We start from the raw sequence: 27,818 nt of genomic DNA on the forward strand, positions 1-27,818 counted from the left end.
TCTGGTATTACATTATAGATCAGATATGAAGATTGGGCAAGAACTCAGTTGATTGTAAAAGCTTCCAAACTCCTCGCATTTGCAAACACTCCATACTGTCATGACCTTAAGTACACAGAAAGGTTTTAAACAACTGCCAGAAACATACATGATTTTGCTTTTGTTCACCTCAGTGCTCACCCTGAAGCTGTGTAGTACAGCTCCTCGCGAGGGTGTGATGACTGAAAGGCATCATTAACGTGTTAAATGATGCAGGATGCTTCGGGACCCTGTGACACATCGCTGCAGAGCGATATTCTCAGAGGCACAGGTATCTACCTCAATTTCAAAACAGAAGGCAGAAGCTAAATTATTGTACAAGCAAAAGGCAGCATGAAAATATTATATATATATGTATATATATGTACATATATATATATTCATTTTCAATCTCGGGGATGGGTTCAGACCTCACTTGCTTGTTGAGAGAAATAAAAGGTTAATATTAATATTTTCAGATATATTAATCCTATAATGAACAAGAAGGTGGAGGATATTTCATAGTACATTTCTGGAGTCATATGGTTTCTGATATTTTGCTAGGTGTTTTCATGATGTTTTAAATTTCTGATTTGTTACAGTGATGCTGCAAAATGCTTTCTTTTATGTTCTTATGTAATTCATGGAGATTTCTTTGATGTCTAATTTTATTTCAGGAAATATCATTCCACAGCATAGTACATATTATAGGTACTACTCAAAAATGTGTTTCTTGTTTAACAGCAGATACAGCTGAGCATCTGTCTCACCTTTATATTGTAAAGTTGCTTCAGATATGCAAAAGCTTGACTGCATGCTATTTTTAAATCCCAAGGCAGCAACAAGGTGGGCAGAGAAAAATATATTTAAGCATAAAGAATACAAGTAATTTAGAAAGATCTGCTTTATCAATGAGAAAATAAAAATAGATTCTAACTTTTGCCAAATGCTGCCTTTAAAGATTGCATATTATTTATTAAAATAACCTGTTTCTTTTTCTACTAACTGGTGATGTTACTCTGTGAAATAACAAGACACAAAACTATGGACAGCAAAAGTCCTCAAAGATCTATTATAAGAAGTTAAATATCACATAGTATCCTATTCAGATGAATGATTTTTGTTTTTATTAAAATAATTGTTAAAAACTTATAAAAGGTATGATTAATTAAAGTAATACTAGTAACAGGATTTTGCACTGTATGATTAAAAAATAAAGAAAATTTATGATTATTTTCCCTTTCATACCTTTCATGTTATATATAGCAGTGTTTTAGAAGGAAGCAAGGGTTTGTTTAAGGCAAAATGAATGAACCTATCTTTGATTATCAAATTAAGTTGATGATTTGGCTTAAAGCTGAGAACTACTTGAATTATATTGAATAATCTCTAATATGCTCTTCTTTGCATAAATCAATGGTGCTTCAATAGTAAACCTATGTACACTTGTTATATTTACTTTGCTTCAAATTAGAATATTATTTACTTATCATTTATGAATACAGTGGCAACTGAAATTCCTAGACTAACATCAAATGTCTGCAAAGGCCTATCACTGAGCATTAATCTTTTTTTGCTTCATTTTTTGTATCTGAGTTGACTTTACAGAAATTATTTATTCACTCATTATTTTAGAGAAGTATTACATCTTAGATAAAAACTAAAGACAAAGATACACTAATATGTTTTGCTGTGAGGATATTAGGGTAGCAATAGATGAAATATAGTATCTGCATGTGAAATCTCAGCACAAAACAATATTAATGCCCTGACTTTGATAAATGTATTGAAATTACGCATGTCAGTTTTTTTTGTTTTTTTTTTTGTTTTTTTTTTTTTTAGGAAATTTGCACTTAGAAGTAAAGGGGCATAATATCTGCTGTTAACACTTAAGTCTTTCAGAAATAAGTGATATCTCTAGAGAGAAATGGGGCAAGACTGATGAAGCAGTTGTGGAGAATGTCAATTTGGGGAAATCTGGGGAGAGAATGAGTCATGTGTGTACTGTTGTGCTATTTTGTAACATTTTGATGCATGCCCTGTGGTTGGATATGAAGGGTTCCCCAAGAGTCTCTTGTTCAGAGGTTGGGCTTAATCAGAGGAAGCTTCTCAGTGGAGCATGACCAAAATGGGTGCATTCTCTCATCGCTGGATCCTCCTTCCTCTGCTCTGCTTCCTAGCTCCTATAGATTAGTCAGCTTTGCTTACTATTCCCTTCTGCCACAGCATTTCTATGCTGGAATCAACCAACCAGGGACTGAATCTCCTGAAGCACAAGCTAACACAAACCTCTTCTCCTTTAATTTAAGATTGTCAGTTATTTTGTTCGAATGACAGGAAAGTGATTGATATAGAAACTTGGTATTAGGAGTGGGACTGTTGCTATGGCGGTACCTGACAGTGTGGTTTAGAAGTCTTGAAAACTGTGTCCAAGAGTTTGAAAATATTTGGAGATGTGACTTAGCAAAACTTTACATTGTTGTAATCAGAGCCTGAGTGGTGGTACTGGTTAGAGGTCAGAAGACCAGAATGCTTATAGGAATGTGGACAGGCTCAGAAGATTTCAGCCAAGGAGTAGATTACACTAGGATGGCAAGTTATGTGTGCTATGCTATGGCCAAAACTGTCTACATTTTTCTCATGTCTTGAAACTTTGTGGAATTTTTAGATTAAGGATACCAAACTAAGTGATCTGACAGAGGAAAGGTGAAGACACCTCAGAAAGTGGCCACAACACATCCATCACATTATCAAGGGTGGAAAAGAAAAAAGAAATAAACCATTGCCTTGAGAAGAAAGACCCCAGCAAGCCCAATTCAATTAGTGTCACTGAGGAGAGTGTTCCCCTTAGTTCAGCCATGCTGCTGCAGCCACGGGACAAGGGGGTCCAGCCACTGATCCCCAGGAGTGAGGCATTTGGTGCCATCTACATGGTGCTAGTATTTTAGGCATGCAAAATGCAAAAGATGTGGTTCACAGAGACTTTCACTGCAATTTCAGAAAAGGCCTGGGAGGCAACTCTCCCTCGAGAAGGCAGCATGTGAAGCTGTGTGAGTGAAGCTGAAAGTTCAGAGGAGCCGCAAGGAAATAGCAAAGGCTAGGGTGTGGATGCTTGCTGAGGACAGCCTCAGGCTTCCAACAGAGTTAAGCCAAGTCAGAAGTCCTATAGGTTGGAAGCCACTAAAACGTAGGGCTGAGGCTGCCCAAACCCTTCGAGTTCACATTTCAGGATTACCTGGCCTAGGATATGCAAATACAGGATTTAATGTTTTCCCTGCTGAGTTTTAGTCTTGCTTTCCTCTTATTTATTTCTATCGTCCAATTCTCCCTTTTGTAGTAGGAGTGTTTGTCCTGTGCTTTTACATATTGAAGGTCCTAACTTTCTTTCTGATTCTAATAGGGTCTCACAGCTAAGAGTTTGCTTTGAGGTCAGAGGAAACTTTGGACTTAACTGTTTCAGCAGTGCTGAAATTGTTAAAAATTTGGCAACTTTTAGACAGGGATGAAGTGTATTTTGCATAATGAGGTGAACAAAAGCCTTCTCTGCATGGAGGTATGAAGCCATGACTTGGATTTGAAATGCTCCCAAAAGGGTATTTACAGGTGGGGCTCCGTCAGAGGAGATGGATCCCTGGGGCATGACCAGGAAGGGTTTGTTCTTATCCTTGGCCCCTCCTTCCTTTCTGCTCGCAGCCTGCCACAGGATAGACAGCTTTCCTCGTCCATACCCCTAGGTCATGCTGCTTTTTCCTTGGAGCCAACGAACCATGGACTGAATCTCCTGAAATGTGGTATGAAAAACATTATTCTCCTTTAAGTTGTGTGTGGTGAGTATTGTGTCCCAGTGATGGTATAGTGTCTAATACATAGGATAGTGTTCAAATAGAAGAGGAAAGTAAAAGTTAAAATCAGTTGTAAAAGTATAAAAATGTGATTCTCTGGAGAAAAAAATTAAATGAGGGGAAGCTACTCTGTCAAATAAAATATGGAGCAATATGGAGTGATTAAAATCCCAGAACCAAGAGAATGGACAGCACCGCTTTCAGCTTGCAGCGGCACTCAGAGGTGACGCTAGTTGAGCGAAAGTGCTGTTTTCCCAAGTCTCAAGCTAAAGCAAGTTATTTATTTAATTGAGTGATTCCAACATGAAACAGTTTTCCATGTGATAGTACTTCATTTTTAACCATCAGCATGAACTAGAATCCAGATATAAAGTCCAAGAATTCCTAAAACTTATTTTTGGATTGAATTTATAGCTAAAATTTTAAAATACTATACTGATACATGTATATCCATGTTTATGCCAAGGCAATTTGCAATAGCCAAGCTGTGAAAATTGCCTAGATGCTAGTCAAGAGATATATAGATACAGAAAATGTGGTATAGATACATAATGGGATATTACTAAGCTATAAAAGAATGACATCATGTCATCTGTAGGAAAGTGAATAAAGTTAGAAATCATCACCTTGAATAAATTAGTCAGACCCAGAAAGTTGAATTACAGTGTGCTAGGAGGCTGCTCTTATATGGGAAATCTAACAATACATAAAAACCTAAAGAAATGGTTAAGTAAAGGAAGCTGTAGAAAACCAGAGGGGAAACTTCTGGAAATAAGGGAGGAGATAAGAGAGATTGGGAGACAAAGGCAGAGAGAAGCAGGAAGTCTGACATTGATGATGGTATGTTAATTGTGTCTACTTTCTTCCTGAAGTAAACTCTACTGTCATGAGATATTCACATGGACTAAAAAACATCAAAATTACTATTTTAGAATTAAATATGATGGCTAAAGATATTGCTCATACTCATTTTCCAATGATAACATTTGTATCACAATTATTCTCTCATTATAATTCAGGAATTCACTTAGGAATAATTGTTCTGATTAGCCTATTTCTTGATTTTTTGAAGCTTAAACTTCCTAAAATGTAGATCTAATAAAGGTGATTTTTCCATGGAAAATATGTATTTCTGTTCAGTGTCCTACCATCTATTTTTCAAGTTGCATGGTCTTCCTTGCTTATCCAGTCTGGCTTCATTTCACCCCTTCATAAGAAGTATCTCCCCTTCAGAAATTTAATTTTTTTCCTACTAAAATTTACAGAAGCAAATATTATGACCCAGTGTAGTTTATCTACATATACATTGGAATAGTCTAATTTATATTAGTAAGGGAACTCAGTATTTGTATTTCCATTTTTCAAAATTTCAAGAGTTTTTTCTTTAAATTTCTTTAAGTTTTTCATTAAATTGGAAAGCACTGCTTCTTAATTTATTTAATACCTACTGTATTGTTCTAATTTATCTTTTATTATGTTTTCAAAATCTGTATTTATATTATAAACATCTGCATGTCACATAGTATATGAACAAAAGAGAAAAATTATCAAATACAAGTAAGGGTTAAGCCATTAGCCTGATTTACAAATATCTCAATGGAGAGATGTGCTCATTATGATGATATTTCAATTTAAGTCAATATATTTTAGTTCTCTATATTACCTTAGAATTTCATAAATATAAAAGAATACTATTAAATCTCATATAGTTGCCTATTTTTAAATATTGAGTCTGGGAATGTTAAATTATTACACTAAGTAGGGAGAAAAATGTGTAAAGATTAAAAGAAAAAATTGAGCAATTAGCATGCTAGAACTTCTTCATTGTAGGTATGCCAAGGATGTTTCCTAAGGTTAGCATTCATTAAACTGGGGAAAATGACAGTGACATTAGGAGAGAGACTGGGTGGGGACACAGAGAGAGAAGGAGGGCAAAGATGGAGGAGGAGGAACAGGGTGGGGACAAGTTGCAAGGACAGCATGTCTTAGCTTTGAGATAATATAAATTTTCTTTAATCATTTATTCATCCAACAAAGATGAATAATTACCATATGCTAGGAGCCTTGACTAAATCCTAGAAATACAGTTATGATCATTTAAACAACTTCTAGGCCCTCATGATCTTTATGTCCCAACAACTGCATTTAGCTGGATGTATAGATACCAGTAGGGAATATCACTTGTCCTCTCTAGAGGGCTTTTTATGAGTGAGAGTAGCAATTAGAGTACAGAAGTGTAAAGGAGGGAGCGTGAATGAGAAAACCGGGGAAAGCTTTATGAAAAGTCTACTCCTGAATTGAATATTAGGTAAAATACAGAACAAGATCATGAAGAAATGGTCACAACTGTATAATGTTCACATGCATTTCTGTGTGTTGTAGCTACTGCTGTTATTTAACTGTTTGTATTTTCCTGTAGGATAAAAAAACTCTTTGAAACAGAAAAAAGGAAGAGATAGGGTGCTTTGTTAAAGATGCTAGAAAGGGAGGGAAGATTTGTGTGACAGCATACAGAGCCTCAAACCAGTGAGACCTAGTATAGGTGGGAAGCATTTGATCCAGAGAAAGAGGAGGTAATGTTTTGCTCTCTAAATGTTTATGGTGTCTAGAAGTTAGGAAAACTATCTGGAAAGAATGAGGGAGTGAATATGAGATTAGGTCTTGGGAAGGCGGAGATGATAAGGATGAGCTGCTGCACGACACCTATAATAGTGGGTGAAAAAGGATCAAGTTCACTGTGGCTGGCCCATGTTATAATGGGTTTTCCCAGCAAAGCTTTTCTCTGTCTTCTCTGCAGTTTCATGTCATAACACTTAGAATAATAGAAAGAAAAGGAAAATAGGAATTGGAAGTGGGAACAGAGTTGGCAGACAAAGCAGGAGTTTGATCTCCTGGTGAAATTTTTGTAAAACTTGGATCTCATTTTTGTAAAACTTGGAGGTTAAAGGTGGACCTGTGAATTTCATAAATCCTCTTTTAGTATACCTTGGACTAACCTGAGACCATTATCTGCTATAAGAGAGTGAAAATAGTCAGATTCAATAAAGGGGCTCTGAAAAAGGAGAGATGGGTATTCCATCAAGGGAATCATTGCTTCTGGAAGTGACAAGTAAATGTACTTATTCTAAGGAAGAAAACAAAAGGTAGCAGTTGACCCTAAGCTGTAACTTGGAAGGCATTTGTTTTGCAATCTCTGAGTCTTCTGTTACTTGTCTGACTCACAGATTGATGGATACAATCTTTATACAGAAGCCATGCTTTTTATCTTGCTGACATACTTTGTGCAAGTATTGAAGACTTAATATCTAAATTTACAATGAAATCCTCTACAATTTATAAGATGTGTTATCCTGTGGTCATTGCAGAGCTTTTACAATGCAATCAAGAGAAGAATCAACAAACTCAATCTCACAAACTAAATTAAAAGGGAAACATTCACATTTGCCCTTTCTATCCATGTCAAAGATAGACAGACTAGGAGGAATTTAAACAGCTTGGCATCATATCTGTCACAAGCCATATCCTTTTCATGGTAGGGAGGTTATTTTTCAAGGCTACCCATCCATTAACCGTCACAAGAACAAGAATGAAGCAAAACAAAGAAACATTCCTAATAGAAACGGCATTGCTTCTAATCATGCTTATATATCTTACCCTGGGGATTTGGAGACAGAACAAAGACCTCTACCTTCCCAGGCACATAAAATGATACAGACACCCTTAAATAAATATATCAAATGTCTGTTGTACGTATTGTAGACAAAACTGTTATTTTTTTTAAAAATGTGATTAGGGTTAAGGGAGGTAACTGAGATCATTCCTGCTGAATCTCTGTCTTAGGCTGTGATGTGGAACAGGGAGGGCCAAGCATCAACCCTCATTTATTTGTTTAGATCTTGGCCTGATTTTGGTTGCCACTTTACCTAGATTCATTCACTGTATGTATTTGGAAGTATTAGTTTCATGATAAGTGCATTGTCAGTAAGCCAGAGGAAAATGATAGGATAGGAAATAAAGAACCTTGGCTTGTTTTTATATGTTTTTGTTTAAGAGATAATAGTAACACAGATTGATGCTCTTATTTTAAGCTAAGTAGTAAATCAACTAGAAATACCGTAGAAGATTTGTGAAGGCCATTTACCACATCACTTTAATTTCTTTAAATTCTTGTGTTTGTTGTATATGAAAACCACAATCATGCGACATGTAATAATAGCATTACTCATTTTTCCCATGGACAACTAAATAAACCTAAGTTACAAATTTTTAATAACACTAGTTACAAAGTCAAAATATCATTAACTGTAGCAAAGCAATGACACATATCAGTTGGTCTAGGATGTAGGTGCTAGTGGGAAAAATTACAGGTTCATTAAGCAAGATTAGAATAAAGATTCAGTACATGTTGTTTAAGATACAACTCTTCGACAAATATTTATCAGCATGAGATGATGTAAAGTTTTCATCAATATATGAGAGCAGAAACACAGAGAAAACAAAACAAATTTGGAAACAGAAAGAGATACATTTGAACATGAGAAGGGTTATATTGAAAACATCTATGCAAAGACAGGGCAGGAATGTCTGAAGATGGGTACCAGTACAGGACAATGGAGACCCCTCCTATTCAAGATCTATCTTTTTGGTTGCTGGATTATGGGGAGGGTGAAGGTTGGACTTGAGATACTGAGTTTAGGACATTACTCAGCATACTTGAAAATTAAGCAGCGTAGGTGTATTTCTATTCTAATCTGCCAAAGTAGGTGGGAGTGCTTACCAGTATAAAATATATTAGCAACCAGGATGTCATACTGGTGCGTACTTACTGAATATTAGCTTTAGATGACACTAACTGTGTGCTGTTGGTAGGTAAACTAACCTTCCTAAGTCAGCCCAGTAAGAGAAACAAACTGTAGTGGGGTTTTGGATCATTATTTTACTATTAGAAAACCTCTTCCAGCTGATAAAAGAATTTAGTCACCTCTGCTTTCTCTGCCTACAGCAGCATTCAGTGCATATTTGGATATCCTCAGAGCAAAGGGAAATTCCCACTGGAGGCTAGAAGGTCTTTCATCACTTACACCAACTGCTTATCAGAAGCTTAGTTTACACTCAGTCCCGACAGCCAATTTATAGGTGAACACATCTGGGAGTATACACATGAATCTGGAGTACTCATTCAAGCATTCTCTGATTGGCATCCTTTCTTTTTCCAATTCCCACCTCACCTTCTCAGCTCCAAAGTATGTTTTAGCTGATGTTTACACACTAAATAGTATCTTTGAATCAAACTGCTTGGATTATATCCACACTTATAACATCTGTAACTATTATGAGCAACAAACATAGGTTTAACAATGCACAAGCTATATTGACTACAAAAGAATACTATATTGTTTCTTCATCCCCATTATCAATACTGAAAAATGACTTTCTTATTTCAAAGAAACACTTTTGGTATGTAAATAATAATCCATATATATATATATGGATAGCAACTAAATAGTCCTCAGTAAAAGACAAATAATCTACACAGAGGATTTACTGTGATCAGTGAATATTATTTACTAACAATAAATAAAAGTTTGGGATAACATAAAGAAGTATGAGACAATTTTATGCTTTTAAATTTTTTCTATCTTATATTAAATAAGATTTGCTTACAAACTGCCAATATAGTACTTTTCTTCTCATTGGTAAATCGTTATCAGTAAAAATGTGGTTGGTAAAATTACCAAACATCAGGGAATGCCTTTAGTTTAAATATTTGAATTGTTTTCCAACAAGACTTTTTAAAACCATGATTCATTATTCCATATTTTCAATTTACTAGCACAAAACTTATTAAATAAACAGTTTACTTTCTTTAACTAAGCAGAACTAATATTAGGGCTATAATATTTTGGGTTTTTTAGGAACATAAAATAATTGAATAGTTATATAACAATTAAGTTGTAAATAATATAAAAACTTATAGATGTGAATATTCTACATAACCGTTTCAAACCTCAAGTTCAGTGCATAAATACTTCAACATTTAGAATTGTTCCAAGGATTCTGACAGCTACTATCTCAGAGCCCTAAATGTTTAGGGATTTTAATGTTGCAAGCAATGGGTATAAAGTAGGTTTAAAATTACTTCACAGCTAGTGTTGATTTTCATTTGAAGAAATACACTGAATTATTGAATGCACTATAACTCTCTCAACATGACAAAAGAGAAAATACTGTTTCTTCCTCATGCTCTCCCCGCCGCTTTTCCCTTTCCTATTTTCTCCACCAAGAGCATTAGTTGGTTTTATGTCACAGCAGTTAGAGGCACCCGGTAAATACTCACCAGCCTGATTAGTTGTGATGCTGACTGCAGCAAACTGTCTTGGTGGGGAGCTCAGCTCCGACACCCCATTAACTGCATCAATCTCAAAGGTGTAGTTTGTGTGTGCCAGGAGGTCTGTCACTGTCACAGTGGTGTTGGTGAGTCCGAACTGTCGAGGGAGGAAGCGGACATTTGGGCTGCAGGGCTCACACTGTTGTGCATTCCACCCACATTTTTTACATATGATGTTGAAGGTAATGTCTTTCCGGCCTCCTGTGTCTAGGGGCCAGCTCCAGTCCAGGATAACCGAGGTCTCATTTATATTAGAGATAACATTTCTTGGTGCAGATGGAGGTCCTGCAAAGTAGTTCAACAAAGATTAATGGGCCTCACTTCTGTGTTTTACTACAAGAAAAATAGATAACTTACAATGGAGCTGAAAGAGGTAAATAACCATCCTGTCTTTATTATCTACTTTTAACTCACCCTTAGAGGATCCATGAGATTATAGACACATGGATTCAAGAGCACTGTCCTCCCCAAGGTAGGAAAGGGGGGAGTTTTCAATCAGGATGGAGGATCTGTTCACAAGGTCCAGCAAGGAATTTACCACTAAATTCAATACCCTTGAGGATAGTTATGAAAACTTCTGTATTCCTTTTATAAATCTTAGTCTTTTTCCCTATGACCTATGACCAATAGATAGCAACAGGGAATAAAAATGTAAAAACACACATCCCCTGCCTATAGCCTCCTCTATGCTGTCAAATGCAATGCAAGGTCTTAAAACAAGATACAGAAAATTTCTTTTCTTTCTAGGGGCTATATTGCAGGAAGTACTTTAAAAACTAATTCATTTTGTCTGATAGATGTTGCATTTTGGGTGAGCCAAGCGTGACGAGTGAAGCAGAGAAGCTTTTGGTTTGCATATGGGCAATGGAAGGAAATGGGCAGATGCTACGAACACACAGACAGAGAGAAACCAAAAACAAACAGCACAGTAACAAGAAGAAAGAAACCAACATGGAGGCATGGGTTGCAGCAAAACTACTCACGGGTACAAGCCATGGATGGAGGGTCTTTGTCTGCTCGGAAGTAATTATTCTCACACCTGCAGTTCACTGAACCTTCTTCGCTGGTGGAGCTGTGCGGTGGGCACTTAGCGCACTTCATGTTACCGTCCGCAGCCTTGTAGAAGCCCGGCCGACACGCTGCAAACAAAGTAGCTGTTTTAAAGCTCCGTGATGATTCTGTGGATGTCTTTCACAAAATACATAGCATATATAAAACAGATTTCAGGATGTTAGAGCTTCAGTTCATCATGAATGGAGATCAATTTTTTATTACTAGAATTTACAGAAGCAAATAACATGACCCAGGGTATATTTTTCTACATATACACTTGAATTTCTACCAAATGTTAAGGGAAAAAAGCACTATAAGCTTTAGGTTATTTTGGCTCTAGAGGATGATGAAATTTCCAGCTTGTGTTTTCACAGCTTTACTTGGCATTGGATTATTTGTGGAGAAAATAAAGCAAAACCATGTCATCGAACAGCCATTCCCTTTTTAAAACATGAGGCAATGTGTACACGAGTCGCCATGCTGCAGCTCACAGTGCATTACACACTGACTTGTTTTCCAACTGCTGTGTGTGTGTGTGTACAGCTCTGTCCTACAAACTGCAAGCAATTGAAGAAAAAATAAATCACAGCTTTCTATATATTTTAAGATTTTTGATCATAGCTCTTATGGGCTGCAATCTTTTTTATTTTGAAACTTTTTCTCAACTTCTATGGAAAAGGCTGGCATAATGATTGAAATACATCACATTCACTGGTCTGTATCTGAACTACACAGGGAAATATAGGTTGTTTTAAAAATGATACACTTATCCAGCGTAGACAAGTATCTAAAAGTATACCTTGACTTAGTATAATTGCCTTACATTTTTTATTAATATGGTTATCAATCTGTATATATGATGCTTACTTTCATAAGATATTATAAGATAAATAAATGAATCTGATGCTGGAAAAATAAAAAGGGGGAAGGAAATTGAGATGTGTGATGTGCAGGTACTAACCCCTACAGTGAATGTAATCATTATATACAGCAAACATGTACCAATAGAAGTCAAAATTAAAAAGAAAGAAATCCCAGCAGACTGCACATATTTAAAGTGTATAATTCAGTCAGTTTGGGCAAGTATATATACTTGTGAAACCATCTCCACAAAGATAACAAATATTTCATCACCACAAAATTTCTTCATGTTTATTTGTAACAGATTCTTCCTTCAACATCTATTCCCAGCTAACAATCAGCTTTCTGTCACTGTACATTAGTTTGCGTTTTCCAGAATTTCATACAAATGCAGTTGTATGCTACATAATCTTTTGTGCCTGGGTTCTTTCACTCATCAAAATAGTTCTCAAATTTATCATGTTATGATGCATGTCCATTCATTCATTTGTATTGCTGAGTAGTATTCCATTGTATAAATTATAATTTGTTTAGACATTCAACTGCTGATGGACTTTGAGGTTTTTCCACTTTGAGACTTAAAGTTAAAGCTTCTTGAACGTTCATGTACAGATGTGTGTGGAAACATAGACAATTTTTCCCGTGGGCAAATCTAAGGAATAGAATAGGCAGATCATATGTTAGGGCTATAGCAAAGTTTTTCAGAAATTGTCAGTTTTTCCAAAATTCATTGCATCAACTGACATTCCTGTCAGCAAATTATGAGGTTTTCATTGCTCCCCATCTTTACCAACATCAGTCTTTTCAATTTTTGCTGTTCTAAGGAGTTTGTGGTAGTATCTTGTGGTTTTAACTTGAATCTCTTTAATAAGTAAGGAAATAAAGCATCTTCACTTGTACTTTGGGGCCATTTATGTACCTTGTCTTGTAAAGCGCTCAGATATTTTCATCATTTCTTTATTATACTTCTTTGTATATTCTAAATGCAAGTCTTTCGTGTAATGTATGTATTGAGATTATTTTCTCCCAGTTTATAGTTTGTGTTTCTATCTTCTTTGTGGTATCTTTACAAGAAATGAAGTTTTAATTTCAATTAAAAAATTCATACACTTATGAATTGTTATTGGATGAAATGTCCTGTACTAACTGTACTATTGTCTTTCTTTCTATATATACCTATGTATGACATTTTTTGTAAGCCAAATGATCCAGTTACCCAGCATTGATTTTAGCTTACCGTTTTGTATTCACCCTCTGTTTACCACTTTTACATAATTATGACTCACTTACATGACTCTTACTTAGCCTGAGTGCACCCATAATGCTACAGTAATTTCATTTGACTCATTTTCATACTATGTTTGGAATGAAATATCAGTGAAAATCCTAATATGAGACATTTCTTTAAGGAAGAACTTCAACATTTAAATTTTACGTTTTCTCCTGATAATCTTTGGGAGTCAGTAATTTTTAAAACTCAATTTCAAAGAGACATTGCTTTTGATTGTTTTTAGCACTTAATTGGTACTAAAGATTATCACAGAATTCCAGAATTGTTTTCTGTCAACTTCATATTGTGAAGAAAGTTTATTTGCATGCAGAAGAAAGCCTGTGTGACTGAATCTTAACTTTTAGGACCTTTAAGTGTGTTACTGAAAGATAATACATTGTGTGAAAATAGTTTCTTCCTGAAAGTTTCTTGAAATAAAATGAGAAATACACTGCCAAGAGAAATTTGGTATTAGAGTATCATAAAAGGACAGCAGAAATTAATTCATCTTGCTATTTTCTACTTCTTACTAAAAATGGCTGCTCTAGGTTCATTAAAGAGAATATTGAAAAATTCTTGACATTGCATTGAGATCTAGTCCAACAAATTCTACCATCCTAAACAAATATTGATTAGGATTACAAATTTTTTAACATTGTCCATAACCATGGTTAGAAACTTGCACTCATATCTCACATTCTATTGCCACAGGGTGAATGATATAACATATGTAAACAAATCAGGCACTTAACTTCTGGTTTCAATTTAGTTCATCACTGAGTTGCCCTTTGATTTGAAAGTAGGCATGGTGGAGTCTTTAAAGAATTAAGTTGCATTATTCCAATGTACTTGGCTATTTTGTTTGCATGTAAGTTTATCTGCATGTTTTGTTTGAGGCTTTTATGGCTTAAACATTTGACATAAAGATATTCAATAAACAATCATTTTAATGATATTATAAATGGCTACATGATACTTTTAAGTCAAGGCAGGAAAATGGCATAATTGCGTTTTAGCTACAGTACAGTTTATCTGGATTACTGATAGTAGCTTGGAGGTAGCAATGTGTGACAAAACTAGAAATTAATGTGATTTGAACAGCTAACTAGATTTCATTTGATGACTGCATACTAGTAACAAGACTGTTCAAGTATGACTCATTAATAACGTTAAAGATAATAAGAATAGGTAGACACACACACAGTTTAATGCATTTTTGTCAGGTATCAACTGATAGCCATAAACATAAAAATATCTCTAATTTCATCCATACCAAAATGGGCCTTGCAATAGAAAACAGGCCGCAAGCATTTAATAGACCATGTGGAGCATCACCTGCTTTGGACTGGGTGGTGGTAGAGGTTCCTTAGATGGAATGCTATTTGACAGAGGTCATGAAAATGTGGTAGGAGTTGGTAAGAATCTTAATTAAAAACACAAATGGATCAATGTAAAATGATAAATTTTTATGTAGAGGAAGCAGCAAGCATTGTGGATTATTGACTCAATATCAAAACCCACTTTTTGAGTTTTAGTAGAATTTTAATTTTGTTTAAATTCTAACTGGCCAGCTACTACCTTATTCAGACTATTGCAATTATATACCTCAAGATAGTGGAGCCCAAGTGTGGTGGTGCATATTCATAATCCTAGCTAACTGGAAGCCTGAGGTAAATGGATTGCAAGTTTGAGGCCAGTCTGGACAATTTAGCAAGAACCTATTTCAAAACAAAATAAAAAAGAAGCCACAAATGTAGTTTTGTACTTTCTCTGGACACACAGGCATGCACGCCCACACATAGACACACACATCGATTCTGCTTCTTTAAGTAACTGTGGTTAAATTTTCTTGCAAAAGAAAATACTTAGGTGGCATAAACCGATAATTCAGTTGCTAATACAGTAAATAGAATTATAGCCTTTATGTAGCTAAAATATCTGTAAAAATTCCCACTGAGCTGTGTCTGTGCTTTACATTTGAGGACACAGAAATTCAGGAAGTTAAATGACCTATGTAGTTGGGGACAACTTTGTATCTTCTCATAGCAAAGAGCTTGCTGATATACTTCAATCTTCAATGTATGAAAAATTTTTGAATACAAAATAAATGCAAAATACAATCACAAATGCTATAATATTAGCCTAATTTTTACTTGTATCACTTATGTTTCTGAAGAACACTTTTATGTACCATCTTGCTATGCGTGAAACAAGAAGTGCTGCCCAGAAAGTCTAACATTAGGTGCTGAAATGCCAATGCAGTGACGTTCAGAGGTGGGCTTTGGAGAGGACAGGATGAGGGCACCAGACTCATGAGTGGATCAATAGCAGCCGAATTCATCCACGAACGGTGTACTAGGTGGGGTCCGTTTCAGGGAAATAGGCTACTGAGGACATGCCTTTGAAGGTTGTGTCTTGACCCTTGGCCGTCTCTCTCTACTCTGTTTCGTTTTCTCTGCTTCCGGGTTACCATGAAGTGAGTGGGTGTCCTCTGCCAGTTCTCTCCACCACGACGTTCTGCCTCACCCCAGACTCAGACACGAAGGCAGTGGCACGAACCAAAACCTCTGAAACCGTGAGCCTCAATACTGCAGTGCCTCGGTTCACCATGCATGTGTTTCCAGACAATTCAGTTCGCAACAGAAGCACTGGACATAATTTTGCTTCTGTTCACAAAGTGTACATTGGGGAACAAGACCACAGTCGTCTTTCCCACATAAACACAAACACAGCCAATTTCCCCCAAATCATAAAACAAGGTAAGTTTTAAATTGAGGTACCACTGTAAATCTTTCTTCTTTGTTTTTCTCAGGCTTATAACCATAGCAGTGAATAGCTGAGTAATGCATATCACATCTGAATCTTACAACACCAACAGTTCTTCTAAAATTATCAGGGTAGACGTTAGGCTCCTTATTTTACAGCCAGGACAACTGAAATGAAAATAGAACGAGTAATATGCCCCAAATAACAAAGAAATTCAAAAATACAGTTTAAACAATGGAGATTTTCTGATTTTATTTTTATTTTTTATTTTTTAATTTTTTAATTTTAATTTTAATTTTTGTTTTTTTTCCGGTACTGGGGATTGAACTCATGACCTTGCGCTTGCCAGGCAGGCACTGTGCCGCTGAGCTAAATGCCCAGCCCCTTGATTTTATTTTTATAAAATCAGTTATTGAAACAAGTTGTTCTCTGAAAACGTGAATTATTTTCCTACCAATTTTGGACTGTTGACATAACATTAAAAAGCAGTCATCTAAATTTCTTTAATTAAAAAAGTGCAAGTTTTGTTTGGTTATCTACTTCTACAAAGAAATAATTTTAAAAGACTAATACTGTCTCCCTCTATGCTTTTGGGCAGATGAATGAGTGTGTTATTTGTTGTAAGAGCTGAGTGAATTTGCCATATTCAAGAAGAGGGTGAGTGCTTACTTCGACAGCACATATACTAAAAAAAAAGCATAGGGTGAAATATAGCACTTGTGAATGATGCAAGTAAATTTTTTCCTTTGCTATTAAAGTAAGATCTCTATATTCTGGTAAAAATATCTAACAAATTTGAGAATATGATTGCAAAGTATATCCTTATTAATAAACACATTATATTAGAGGACACCTTCTCCAAATGTATGAGGAAATATTTTATATTTATTATGGTTTGAGCCTAGATGTCCCCCAAGGCCTCATGCACTTTTAGATGGGGCCTTTTCAGAGATATGGAATCTAGAGTGTGAATCTAGAGTGTGAATCTAGAGTGTGAATCTAGAGATATGGAATCTAGAGTGTGAATCTAGAGTGTGATTGATTCATGGTTCAATGCTAGGATCAAGGTTACTGGGATTAGGAGTGGGTGATTACTGGATCAGTACACTGGATGAGCACTGTCCTAATCTCAGTAGACTGAATACAATATAAGGGACAGAAAGGGCTTGTCTCTTCTTTTGTTACTTTGCTGTCTTCCACAGCCATGAACAGTTGCCCCTCTGCCATGTGCCACCTTGCCTTGGAGCCAGCCAATTATGGACTGAAACCTCTACAATCTTTGAATGAAATAAACCTCTCCCCCTTGAACTTTGGGTGTTGGGTATTTTGTTTCAGCAATGAGAAAAATAACAGACAGTATTATAAGTGAACTGTCATATCTATTCCATCAACAAATATTTTCTGTCTCTTGTGGTAAATTAACTTGTACTTTAATGTATAACTCTCTGCTATGTCTACTTTATCCTTTAAAACATCCACATGAATATACTTCAGATTTCCTCTAAGGGCTACACATACTTGTGCTTTATTTCCTTTGCTTATAACAGCCAAAGCAATAACTGCATTTTAAAAGCATAGCCTTATATTCCTTGAACATCAAACTAGTAATATAACAATCGCACACTTCCCTCATTTAAGTGTTATTTTAGATGCTAAAGCAGGAAATGTGTATAAAAGAAAAATAAGGTAAAGAATAGAAAGTAGACATATTAGTGTATGTTATTTCCTTTCTTTCATCAAGAGAAGTCCTGGCTCACTCATCAGTGTGAGTCACTGTGATTCACACTCCCAGCTGATGAGTCTGCCCATGCAGACAGCAAGGCAGCAGTGCTTATTTGTGTATGATGGGCCAATTAATACCACTGCTGTGGAACTATTCAAGTCTTCAAGTGATTACATGTAAGGAAAACATAACTGGTCATTTGGGGTTGATATAAGCATGGATAGAACAACTCTTCTGATTGGACAGATTTCTGGTGGTCAAAGAGGTCAATTCTGAATGTGAATCTATACATGATGTCATCCACTGAAAAATGTTTGTCAAAGAAATACTGTAATTGGAGCTTCCTACTTTTGCAGGCTTTGATTAAAGTCATCAGCCATATTAAATTATACGCCTGAGAGCTGCCTGCTCACACATCCCTGTGAGATGACTGCAAGCACAAACTTCTTACACACAGATGTGAGGTGGCTTTTTAAAGGTGAATCACTGGCCAGACAGAATTGCATTACAAAAGTTGCTCCAGAGATTTTTTTTAGAAAAACAGTCACCCCTGGCATCACATTTCTGTCGTACAGAATGGGCCACAGAACTTGCCTATTCACATGACAAGTTCAACTTGCTCAACAAAATCAGTCAGGCCGACACTGCAGGAGGGAAAGGCAACTATGTTCAAGTCAGCAAAGTGACCACATTCACAATGAACTGGAATTGTGGGGATGAGGAAGAAACACTGTGAGTTTTGAAATATTTTAAATATTATCAGATATTTTGAAAGAGACTAGACTAGAGTTCCTTTCCTTCCAGGTGATACATGATGACCTATCTCAGATTTCAGAAGAGTCTGAGTGATAATTTCCAATAAAAAAGACCACCAAACATGGAGAAATGAATATGCGATCCATTTCTCAATAAGCCAGCTGAGTTGATTTTGTTCATGCAGAAGAGGATAAACAATTTGAAATACTAATTGATGATGGCCTTAAAAAGATGTTTAAGACAACTTGAAATTGCCATACATTCTGAACAGAAATAAAAATGGAATATCCTGATATTGTCACAAGAACGTTGACAAGTCTGTTTCTATTACCAGTCTCCTATCTTTGTGAAGCAGGGATTTCTGCAGTGACATCACCTGCAATGACATTTCAGACTAGACTGGACATAAGATACACACTAAGGTGACACTGTGTTCTAGCAACGTTAGGTGTGGCCATCTACTTTCCAGAAAACAAGCTCAAGGCTTCCATTGCTTCTTCATTAAGGTGAGTTTTATAATTATTTCACTACATAGTATAAAGTGATAATAATGGAAATAAAGTATACAATAAATGTGATATCCTTGAATCATCCTGAAGTCATCTCTCCATCATAGTTCCTGGAAAAGTTGTCTGCCAAGGAACGTTCCCGATGGCAAAAAGTTTGTGGAGTGCTATGTTAGAAAATGCTGGGCACGGGATATAGCTCAGCAACACAGTGCCTGCCCGGCAAGCACAAGGTCATGAGTTCAATACCCAGTACCAAAAAAAAACACAAAACACCCCAACCTCCCCCCCAAAAAACCTATGCAAATACCAAATAAAATTTTAAAAAAGATGAGAAGAGTAGACAAATGTGTACATGTCCAGATTTATACAATGACAAGTTTTAAAATTTAAAATAATTCCACCTGTATAGTTAAGGCCTTCCAGGGTTTATACTAGTTACTACAGCAATACTTAATTAAGGTTCATACACATATATTCAAAACTCACTGTCTAATTTATATGTTCCCCCAGGAATTCCAAAATAAAAAAGTTCCTTTCAGTCCAATATGTATAAAAATTATTCATAGATTTGCTCTCCTATTTAGTAAATTCACAGAAGGTTTAACCACACGATAACATTTTAAGTCTGGAGAATTTTGTCACTTTTTAAAATGATCTCAGAGGTACTTTTCCTACTTGGGGATTTTTAAACCTGTGGAAGAACCTCATCTTTCACTGTATATTGATAAACCAGATGCCAAATGATCCATGAGTCTAAATTAATATCCATTAAAATGAGAGACAGGACCTCCTAGAATTCAATGTGTACATTATCTGCATATTCTAGGAATGAGATTTATTTCTGTGATGTTTATACTCATATTGACCAAAGTGCTTCATTTTCCTTCTTTTCATCCCAACACTTCAAGGTGTTTCCAGTATGTTTGGGGAGAACCACTACACTATGACAGAGAAAGTATAGTTTTTAATGTAGTTTTTTCTACTGAATCGATGTTTTCTCAAATGCAATGATTACATGTTTTCAAACATTAATGAGGTGGCTGAGATAGTGATTTTCTCTTGTATAAATAAGTCTTGGATTTCATTTTGAGCAATTATATATTCTCAGGTTAAAGTCTGAGCAATACAGAGACAGAAGAGATCTGTTAATTTTATATGCCTTGTATCTACCACACTGCTTAGCACCGAGCAGTTGATGAGTTACATTTTTAAAAGGTATAATCAACATGCAAGCAATGATCTATTCAAGACTTCAATTTCCTACTTTAGGAAATAAGCTGGTATTGACTAAGTTGTTCCTAACATGCTTTGGTCTGGACCCTTTAAAATGTCAGTACTTTGTCTCAAAACTTGTAGAATTGCTAACACTAAGCAGAAAAATAAAACAAAAATATTTCAGTGCTAATCTTTGTTGCAAGAGTGAAAATTATCCACTGAAAATATAAAATCATATATGGCAACAAGCGAAGCAAATGAACTTCTTTCTTGATGTAAAAGTAATATCCAATATTTGAAAAAGAAAGAAAGAATATTGCAGTGTTTTCCTGTACTCAAGCAGTACACACTCCAAGGCCCCAAGATTTTTATTGTTGGATGGATTGAAAGATAAATTGCCTAACAAATAAATAATTTCCTATCAGTATACTTTCAAAGTAGTGCTTGATTTTCCTTCTTTTCATCCCAACACTTCAAGGTGTTTCCAGTATGTTAGGAGAGAACCACTACACTATGACAGAGAAAGTATAGGTTAACCTTACATAGGTTAACCTAATATAGGTTAAGTAGAGCTTAACCAATGACATTATAAAACTATATTTGATACTATTTTTCCTATATTGTATATCTTAGAGAAGAATAATTAAAAGTTTGGGACTCATTCAAATGAATAGAAGTAAAAGCAAAATTTGCTGAAATTCAATAAAAATATTGACACCAACTTTTAATTAAAAAATTCAATGATTATTTTCTCTTTTAATGAGAAAACTGAGCCTCATTATGAAAATACAATTTAGAAAGTACCTTTTCTTTCTGTTAGCTTGAGGTGGAAATTTATTTCCTGTTTTGTGTTAATCTATGTTTTAATTCTTCTATTGTAAGAACTGAGTTAGCGAAAGTATGCCTGGTTATTTCTCAGCAAACCTCAAAAAACATATTAAAAACCCTAAAATGGGCCCCAGGAAAACAAATAAGGTGAGGTCTTTGGCAAGTTAATTTTCCACTGAGAAACACGAAGACTATGAATAAGATAATAAAAGGAAACCAAAATAATACCAATTTGTAGTGGATAAATTAGAAATATTTTGGGAACCTGCTGATTCCATATTTATGACAGGGATACAAAAAACAGGAACTTGGGCCTCTGGGGATGAGGTATAAAACAATAAACTTCCAGCTCGGGGAAATAATAAAGAAAACTATGAAACAGAGATTATTATGAGCACTACCTATCCAGTGAATAATACTTATAGAAGAGCTTGGAGATAGAATCTTGGCCTTGTTCCCAAGGCACAGCATACTTTCCTCCCAGTTGTAATTGATGGCTTTGAGCTTCGCTGATACAGAGAATGGTTAAAGTTACCTTACTTACTGAAAGAAAAACAAATGCACTTAGTAAACCATGGTGGCTACTGTTGAAAGAAAGTAGACAGCCTTTCAGTTGCAAAGTGAATTTTGTGTCCATTTGACTAATGTGGTTGACTTTTACAAGAAATATGGTCCTAATTAAGGGTTAAAAGGCTCATTTCAATTTGAATTAACTTTAAATTAAAAAATAAAGCTGTTGGTAAATAGAGCCCTTTTAGTATTCAAGCTTTAGCTCCATATACACAGGGCTGTATTACCAATTCCCAGCCATAAACACAAACTAATGACCAGAACCAGCACTGACTAAATACATGATTTCCTGGCCTTGCAATTCCAGGCCTGACAAGGTCTATTTGCCCATACAAGGTCAAAGCGACTGTTTATTCCCAAAATGAGCTGCACTCCACAATCTTATAGGAACTCTATTCTTTGCCATCTGAATAGAGGTACAATGCTTTGAGGCAAAGCCCAGGCATTTCAATACACTGGAAGTGGCTACTTTCAGTCATTAAACTTTGCCTGCAATGTGCAGCATTTACAAAGTGATCAAGGGTTTCCTTCTTCTGTTTCTCCACTGTTCAATAAAAAAGGTCCAAAGCAAAATGCCTCCACAACATTAAACACAATAGAATCAACCACAATCTCCTGTGGTTCAAAGATGACTTATTAACAAGACTTCATTGTGTTGTTGTTCCATCAGATTTGCAAGACGGGTTCCAGTAACACTGAGAGAATGCTAGAACATTCTAACCTCCACGGGAATGCTAGAACAATCCCTGTCCTAGGATGTGGTATTTTGTCAGCTTTTCTGCCTTCCAGTCCTAAAGAGGAACTGTACATACTAAGAGCAGCAGTAGTGGAGTTTTTTTCTTTATTACTCATACTCAGAGGATAAGATATGTTAATAGGTGTATGTGTGTAATAGCAGATAGCGAGGAAGAGAGAAAGGCAAGCACTTTCATGAGATTTCTAAAGGTGAATGTCAAAATGTTGAGGAATTAAATTTATTTTATTTTATTTGTGGTGCTGAGGATTAAACTCAGGCCTTATGCATGTTAGGCAGGCACTCTACCACTGAGCTACATCCCTCATCCCTAGGACTTACACTTAAATTTAAGAGTTAGTAAGAGCTAGCCAGAGGAGCTTTTTAGAATAGTGCCAAAAGCTTTTTTACACTACAATAAAACTGGAATATCTCAGAAAACTCCTCCTAGGGGGATTTTGGAGGAAGAAACTCACTTCCATACCTAAGTACTAGCTATCACAGACTGACATTCCCATTTAGCGCTGCAGTCATTCCTAGAGGATGAAGATTGGTCACAGCCCAATATTTATCCTTATAATTTAACTTTAGAAAAATAGAATTGGCGTAACTACCTGAATATGAAAGAAACAATATCATGCAGAAGTTTGAGGTAAAAGTGATGAAAACTTTAGATGCTATAATTTCCAAAGGAGCTGTTTATCTGAATGTACAAACAATAAGTAGGTCCAGTGTATATTTATCTGCACAAAGATATATAAGTAATGATATTTACAGTATGATAAACAGCAAAAAAGGAATTTTTCTAACTCAAAATTTAGTTAAGTAATGCTACATTAGTGCACTTTTATAAATGATACTATTTTCATGATGGTGGTAATTTTCACATATTCACACATGTGTTTCAGGAAAAGAGCAAGATAAAAATGGTGTATATATAAGCAAGTTTTCATTGTTTTTCTGAGTTTGCTAAACCATCAAATATGAACATTATCATTTAACTAATGACAAATTTCAAGAGGTCTTAAAAGCAAAAGTTTATTACACAGACAGAATAGAATTCAAAACATTTTAGTAATCTGTATGTGGATGCATTTATCTGTATGTAATTTGACTTTTGGTTACATATCACTACAGCTAAAGTACAGAACTATGATACTTGCTATATGTGAGGCTAAGATGTAGACACCCATTCACTCTGCCAGTCTCTGTTTACACAAACTCTCCTGTACTCAAACATGTGGTTTTTTTTTATTAGATTTTGCTTCTATCATATTTAATTTTCATCTTTTTTCTCTCTAAAAATGCTACTTGGGATGAAAGTATGATTGACTGAAAACTTTGATAATTTTGTGAATTTTACACTTCTGATGTGAAGTATTTAAACGTCATCATAAGAAAATTTATAGAGGTAATAGCACAATTTTTAAGTCCAAGTTTTAAATAAAATATATAAAAGATAAAAAACTTAGAAGGAAAAAGACAAATATTTTTGTTTACATATTATAACAACCACTGTTACTACCTATCAATTTGTTCTGAAACCCTGTATCATCTTTATTGTTTTTGCTTTTTCTTGTTTTTTCTATGCTGTTATTTTATTATTTTTGTATTCTCTTTATAATAAACAATACAATAAAGTCTGATATTACTTTAAAGCAAAAAGAGAAAAAGGGTGAATAATGTGAGTTCTGCAGGATACAGAAATGTTTGCTCCCTTACTTGCATTTTTGGTTACCTGTTCTCCAAAGAAGGAGGCCCTATGGAGGTTTGCAAAAGGGCTCTGTCCTTTTATTGTACCAGAAATCCTTTAAATTTGTTTGATTATTTAGATAAGATTATATAAAATTTTCAATGTATAGTTTGAAAAAATAACTCTTCAAGTTTACACCCTAATCTGTCCACAAACTTTCCACTATATTTTTAATTTTTTTTTGAATTTTGTAAGGTTAATAGGATATTATGCTTTAAAACCCAATGAATTTAACATAGACCTACTTTGTGTTATTTGTACACTGAGGATTTACTTCATTATCATATAACATGATCAACTAGTGGAGGTTTGATATTTAAAAGTAATATTTGCTTAAAATCATGGCTAAAACTTTTATAAAGAAGAAAATGAAGTGAGTTATTGTATAATTCTAGAGTCTGCTTCTTTCATTTGTTTTTGTACTTATCGTAGGTTTTTTTTTTCCAAGGTAGAAAGGAAACTTCTATTTTAAGATATTTTGAAACTCATCCCACAGGTGGATAAGCATGGATTCCACAAGAAAAGCATTTTTTGAAGTATAAGGAAGTGCCTGGGGGTAAGGAAAACTATTAGCATAAAGAGTCCCTAAAATTCCTTAAAATAATTATACTTTTTGAGAAATTGTTTATAATTACAGACAATAGCATTTTTATATATGCTACTTGAATTTTACATAAAATGAGTCCCTTCTTAGTTATGGAATAATAATTGTTCTATAAACATATGAATATTTCAAAAAGTTTGCCTATATAAAATTTCATATTTGTATGCCTACTCTAATTAATATGTCAAAAATAAAAAACTCATTCTTCTTTTCTCAAGTAAGGTGCAAATATATAGAAGAATCTGTTATATACCACAGCAATATATAGTAGTAATTGAAAGTACTGTTTTGAAATTTTTTTAGCTGATATATAAAAATTGTACATATTTTTTAATTTTAAAGAGTTGTAAATGAAACACAAACAAAAAATAGAACAATAGCAGCATACCAGTATCACAAACATAAACAAACCAAAGCAAGAACAGTCAAACTGATACAGGTTTTCAAGACAAAATAATATGAATTAACAGTGGTTGTTATATTACATATCGCTATCCTCAACTACATTGCTCCAATTACCAGATGTAAGAATGGAAGATTGCTCAAACCATTAAAGAGAATAAGAAAATAATTCTTGGATAAAACAGTAGAGATAATGCAGAGTTTCACTAGACAAGATGGTAGGAGTTTACCATGGTAATTCCATTGCATATTGTTACCTTCAAATCAGCTGTCCCAATTACCAGACACAAGCATGCAAAATTGATCAGAACATAAAAAATTTTAAGCATTAACTATTCCTAAAAAATAATTGCACATATTAATTGTGTATAATGTAGTGTTTTAATACATTGTGTAAAGTAAGTCAGATTAAGCATAATTGTTGCCCTACTCATCTATTATACATTTATGGTTCAAATTTCAAAATCCTTTTTTCTAGCTTTTGAATTGAATAGTACATTATTATTGGCTATAGCTGTCCTAATGTGGAACACTAGCACATCTTGCTCCTAACTATAACACTATACACATTGACTAACCTTTCCATATATCTCCCCCTTATAATCCCTTTAGCATCTGCTAACCACCATTCCACTCTTGACTTCTAGATTCAACATTGAGAGCAATTGTCCAGTACTTGTCTTTCTGTACCTGGCTTATTTTACTTAATATAATGATACCCAGTTCTACCCATGTTCTGCAAATAATATTTCATCCTTTGGAATGACTGGATCGTATTCCCTTGTGCACATCTACCGCACTGTCCTTACTCTTTCTCCAGTTGATGGCTGTATAGGCTGCTTCCACTTCTTCACTGTTACGAACAGTGCTGCAATACAATTACAGTGCAGATGGCTCTTCAGTACACTGATTTATTTTGGAATAAGACATCTCAACATTTTAAAATGTACTTTAAAGTACGTCTTATGATTTTCATTCTGCTCATTCAATATAAAGCGTCTAATTTCTAAATATAGAGTTGAATTATTTTCACAGTTATGACTACATTAGCCTAGAACTTAACCTTTAAATTGAGAGATGTATTGCAATAAAAGGAATAAGATTAAATTCATTTATAAGGAGGAAAAATAAAAAAGCAGAAAAAATAGGAGAAATATGAAAAAATCTTATACAAGAAATTGAAATATTTGCTTATAGTTGGCAAACAGAACTGCTATGGTATAAGCAAGAGTCCCATGGAATAATATGGAGAATGGCAGTAGGATGAGGTCTGCTATTTGGATTCACTCTGTCTGGTTATTCACTTCAAATACCTTCAGACCTGGCCATCTCTATTCAGTGCTGCTACCAGTAAAGGCCTAGAGGAGGGGAGAAGAGAGGCAAAATGGCTGTGCGTTTGTGTTAAAATGGACGCGTCTGGGGTATATGTGTATGTTTAGGTATGAATGTATGTCAGCAAGGTTTTCAGTTGTGGATAATTATATATTCAGTCAATATATAAACTGCTTTAGAGTTTCTTTTTTGAATTTTGTTTACTGGTTTGAGACTTTTATTAAACATAAATTTTCAATATTATGCAAATTTAGGGTTTTAGATCTTAGATTTGCAGCTAAGAGTAGTGAAGTAGCAGGAAGGGGCTGGGAACCTGTACTCCCTGAGATTGTTACATTTTTACCAAGAAGTTCAAATTGTTCTGCCTTTTAAATTGCAGGTAGATAGTGCTGAGCTGTTTGTACCATGTCCTTCAGGTCTGTCTGCAAGGAATGAACAGTTCACACCTCAATGTAATATTACACATACCTTTCACTGCACATCAGATATATACTGCCTAGCACTGCACTCGTGTTTTCTTTCAATCCATACAGTGATCATGTGAAACTGATATTGTCTTTCTTTCCAAAGAGATAATGAAAGCTTAAAGATATTTGCGTGTGCTAGCTGTTTATGCCTCTCTTAAGTGTTTCAACCAGAAATTAAACTCATATTTGAGGGTTTCTGAGACATAGTTAGATATAATCACTTATCATTTTCCTTATTAAATTTCAATGTGGTAATTAATATAGTATTAATGAATAACCTAAAACAATAAAAATAACATAATACATTTATATGAGATAGGAGTATAAAGATGTAAGACAGATATTGCAAGGTATACCAGGAAACTGATTACTGATCTACAGCAGTTTTCCTCAGTATCTCAGGCATGCAGTCAAGTGAATGGCTCTGACTGAAAGAAATTTTAGCCATTAGAAGCAGAGAATGCATAAATGATAAAGATTTTAAGGAAACGTTTTTGTAGGCTGGGTTTCATGGTGGAGGAACCTGCCTGCCTTCCTAGAGTGAATTGTTATGTCATCTGCTGAACCATGGAATGTCATTATGTCGAAGGAAAGAGCATAAATAGTTTCAATCCAAGTCTAAAAGGAATAATGTAGTTCTACTTCATTGCCTTAGTGTGTTAGATGTTGAACACTTTCGAGTAACCTAGGGAAATTCAACTTTATCAGTTATGTAAATGATAGGATTT

At 34.9% G+C, this 27,818-nt stretch overlaps 1 protein-coding gene across 2 annotated transcripts in view; it reads right to left on the reverse strand.

Moving 5' to 3' along the window:
• The window catches only part of Epha3 (EPH receptor A3), a 365,230-nt gene that overhangs the window by 118,468 nt on the left and 218,944 nt on the right, over positions 1-27,818 (reverse strand). For both annotated transcript variants that reach the window (XM_005375518.2, XM_005375517.2), the window contains exons 4-5: positions 11,232-11,387; positions 10,198-10,533 (exon numbers count right to left, since the gene is read on the reverse strand). In XM_005375518.2, the coding sequence (XP_005375575.1) occupies positions 10,198-10,533; positions 11,232-11,387 (492 nt within the window). The remainder of the gene's footprint in view (positions 1-10,197; positions 10,534-11,231; positions 11,388-27,818) is intronic.

The sequence above is a fragment of the Chinchilla lanigera genome, unplaced genomic scaffold (genome assembly GCF_000276665.1).
Source record: "Chinchilla lanigera isolate Chin_1 unplaced genomic scaffold, ChiLan1.0 scaffold00006, whole genome shotgun sequence".
NCBI classification, from domain to species: Eukaryota; Metazoa; Chordata; class Mammalia; order Rodentia; family Chinchillidae; genus Chinchilla; species Chinchilla lanigera.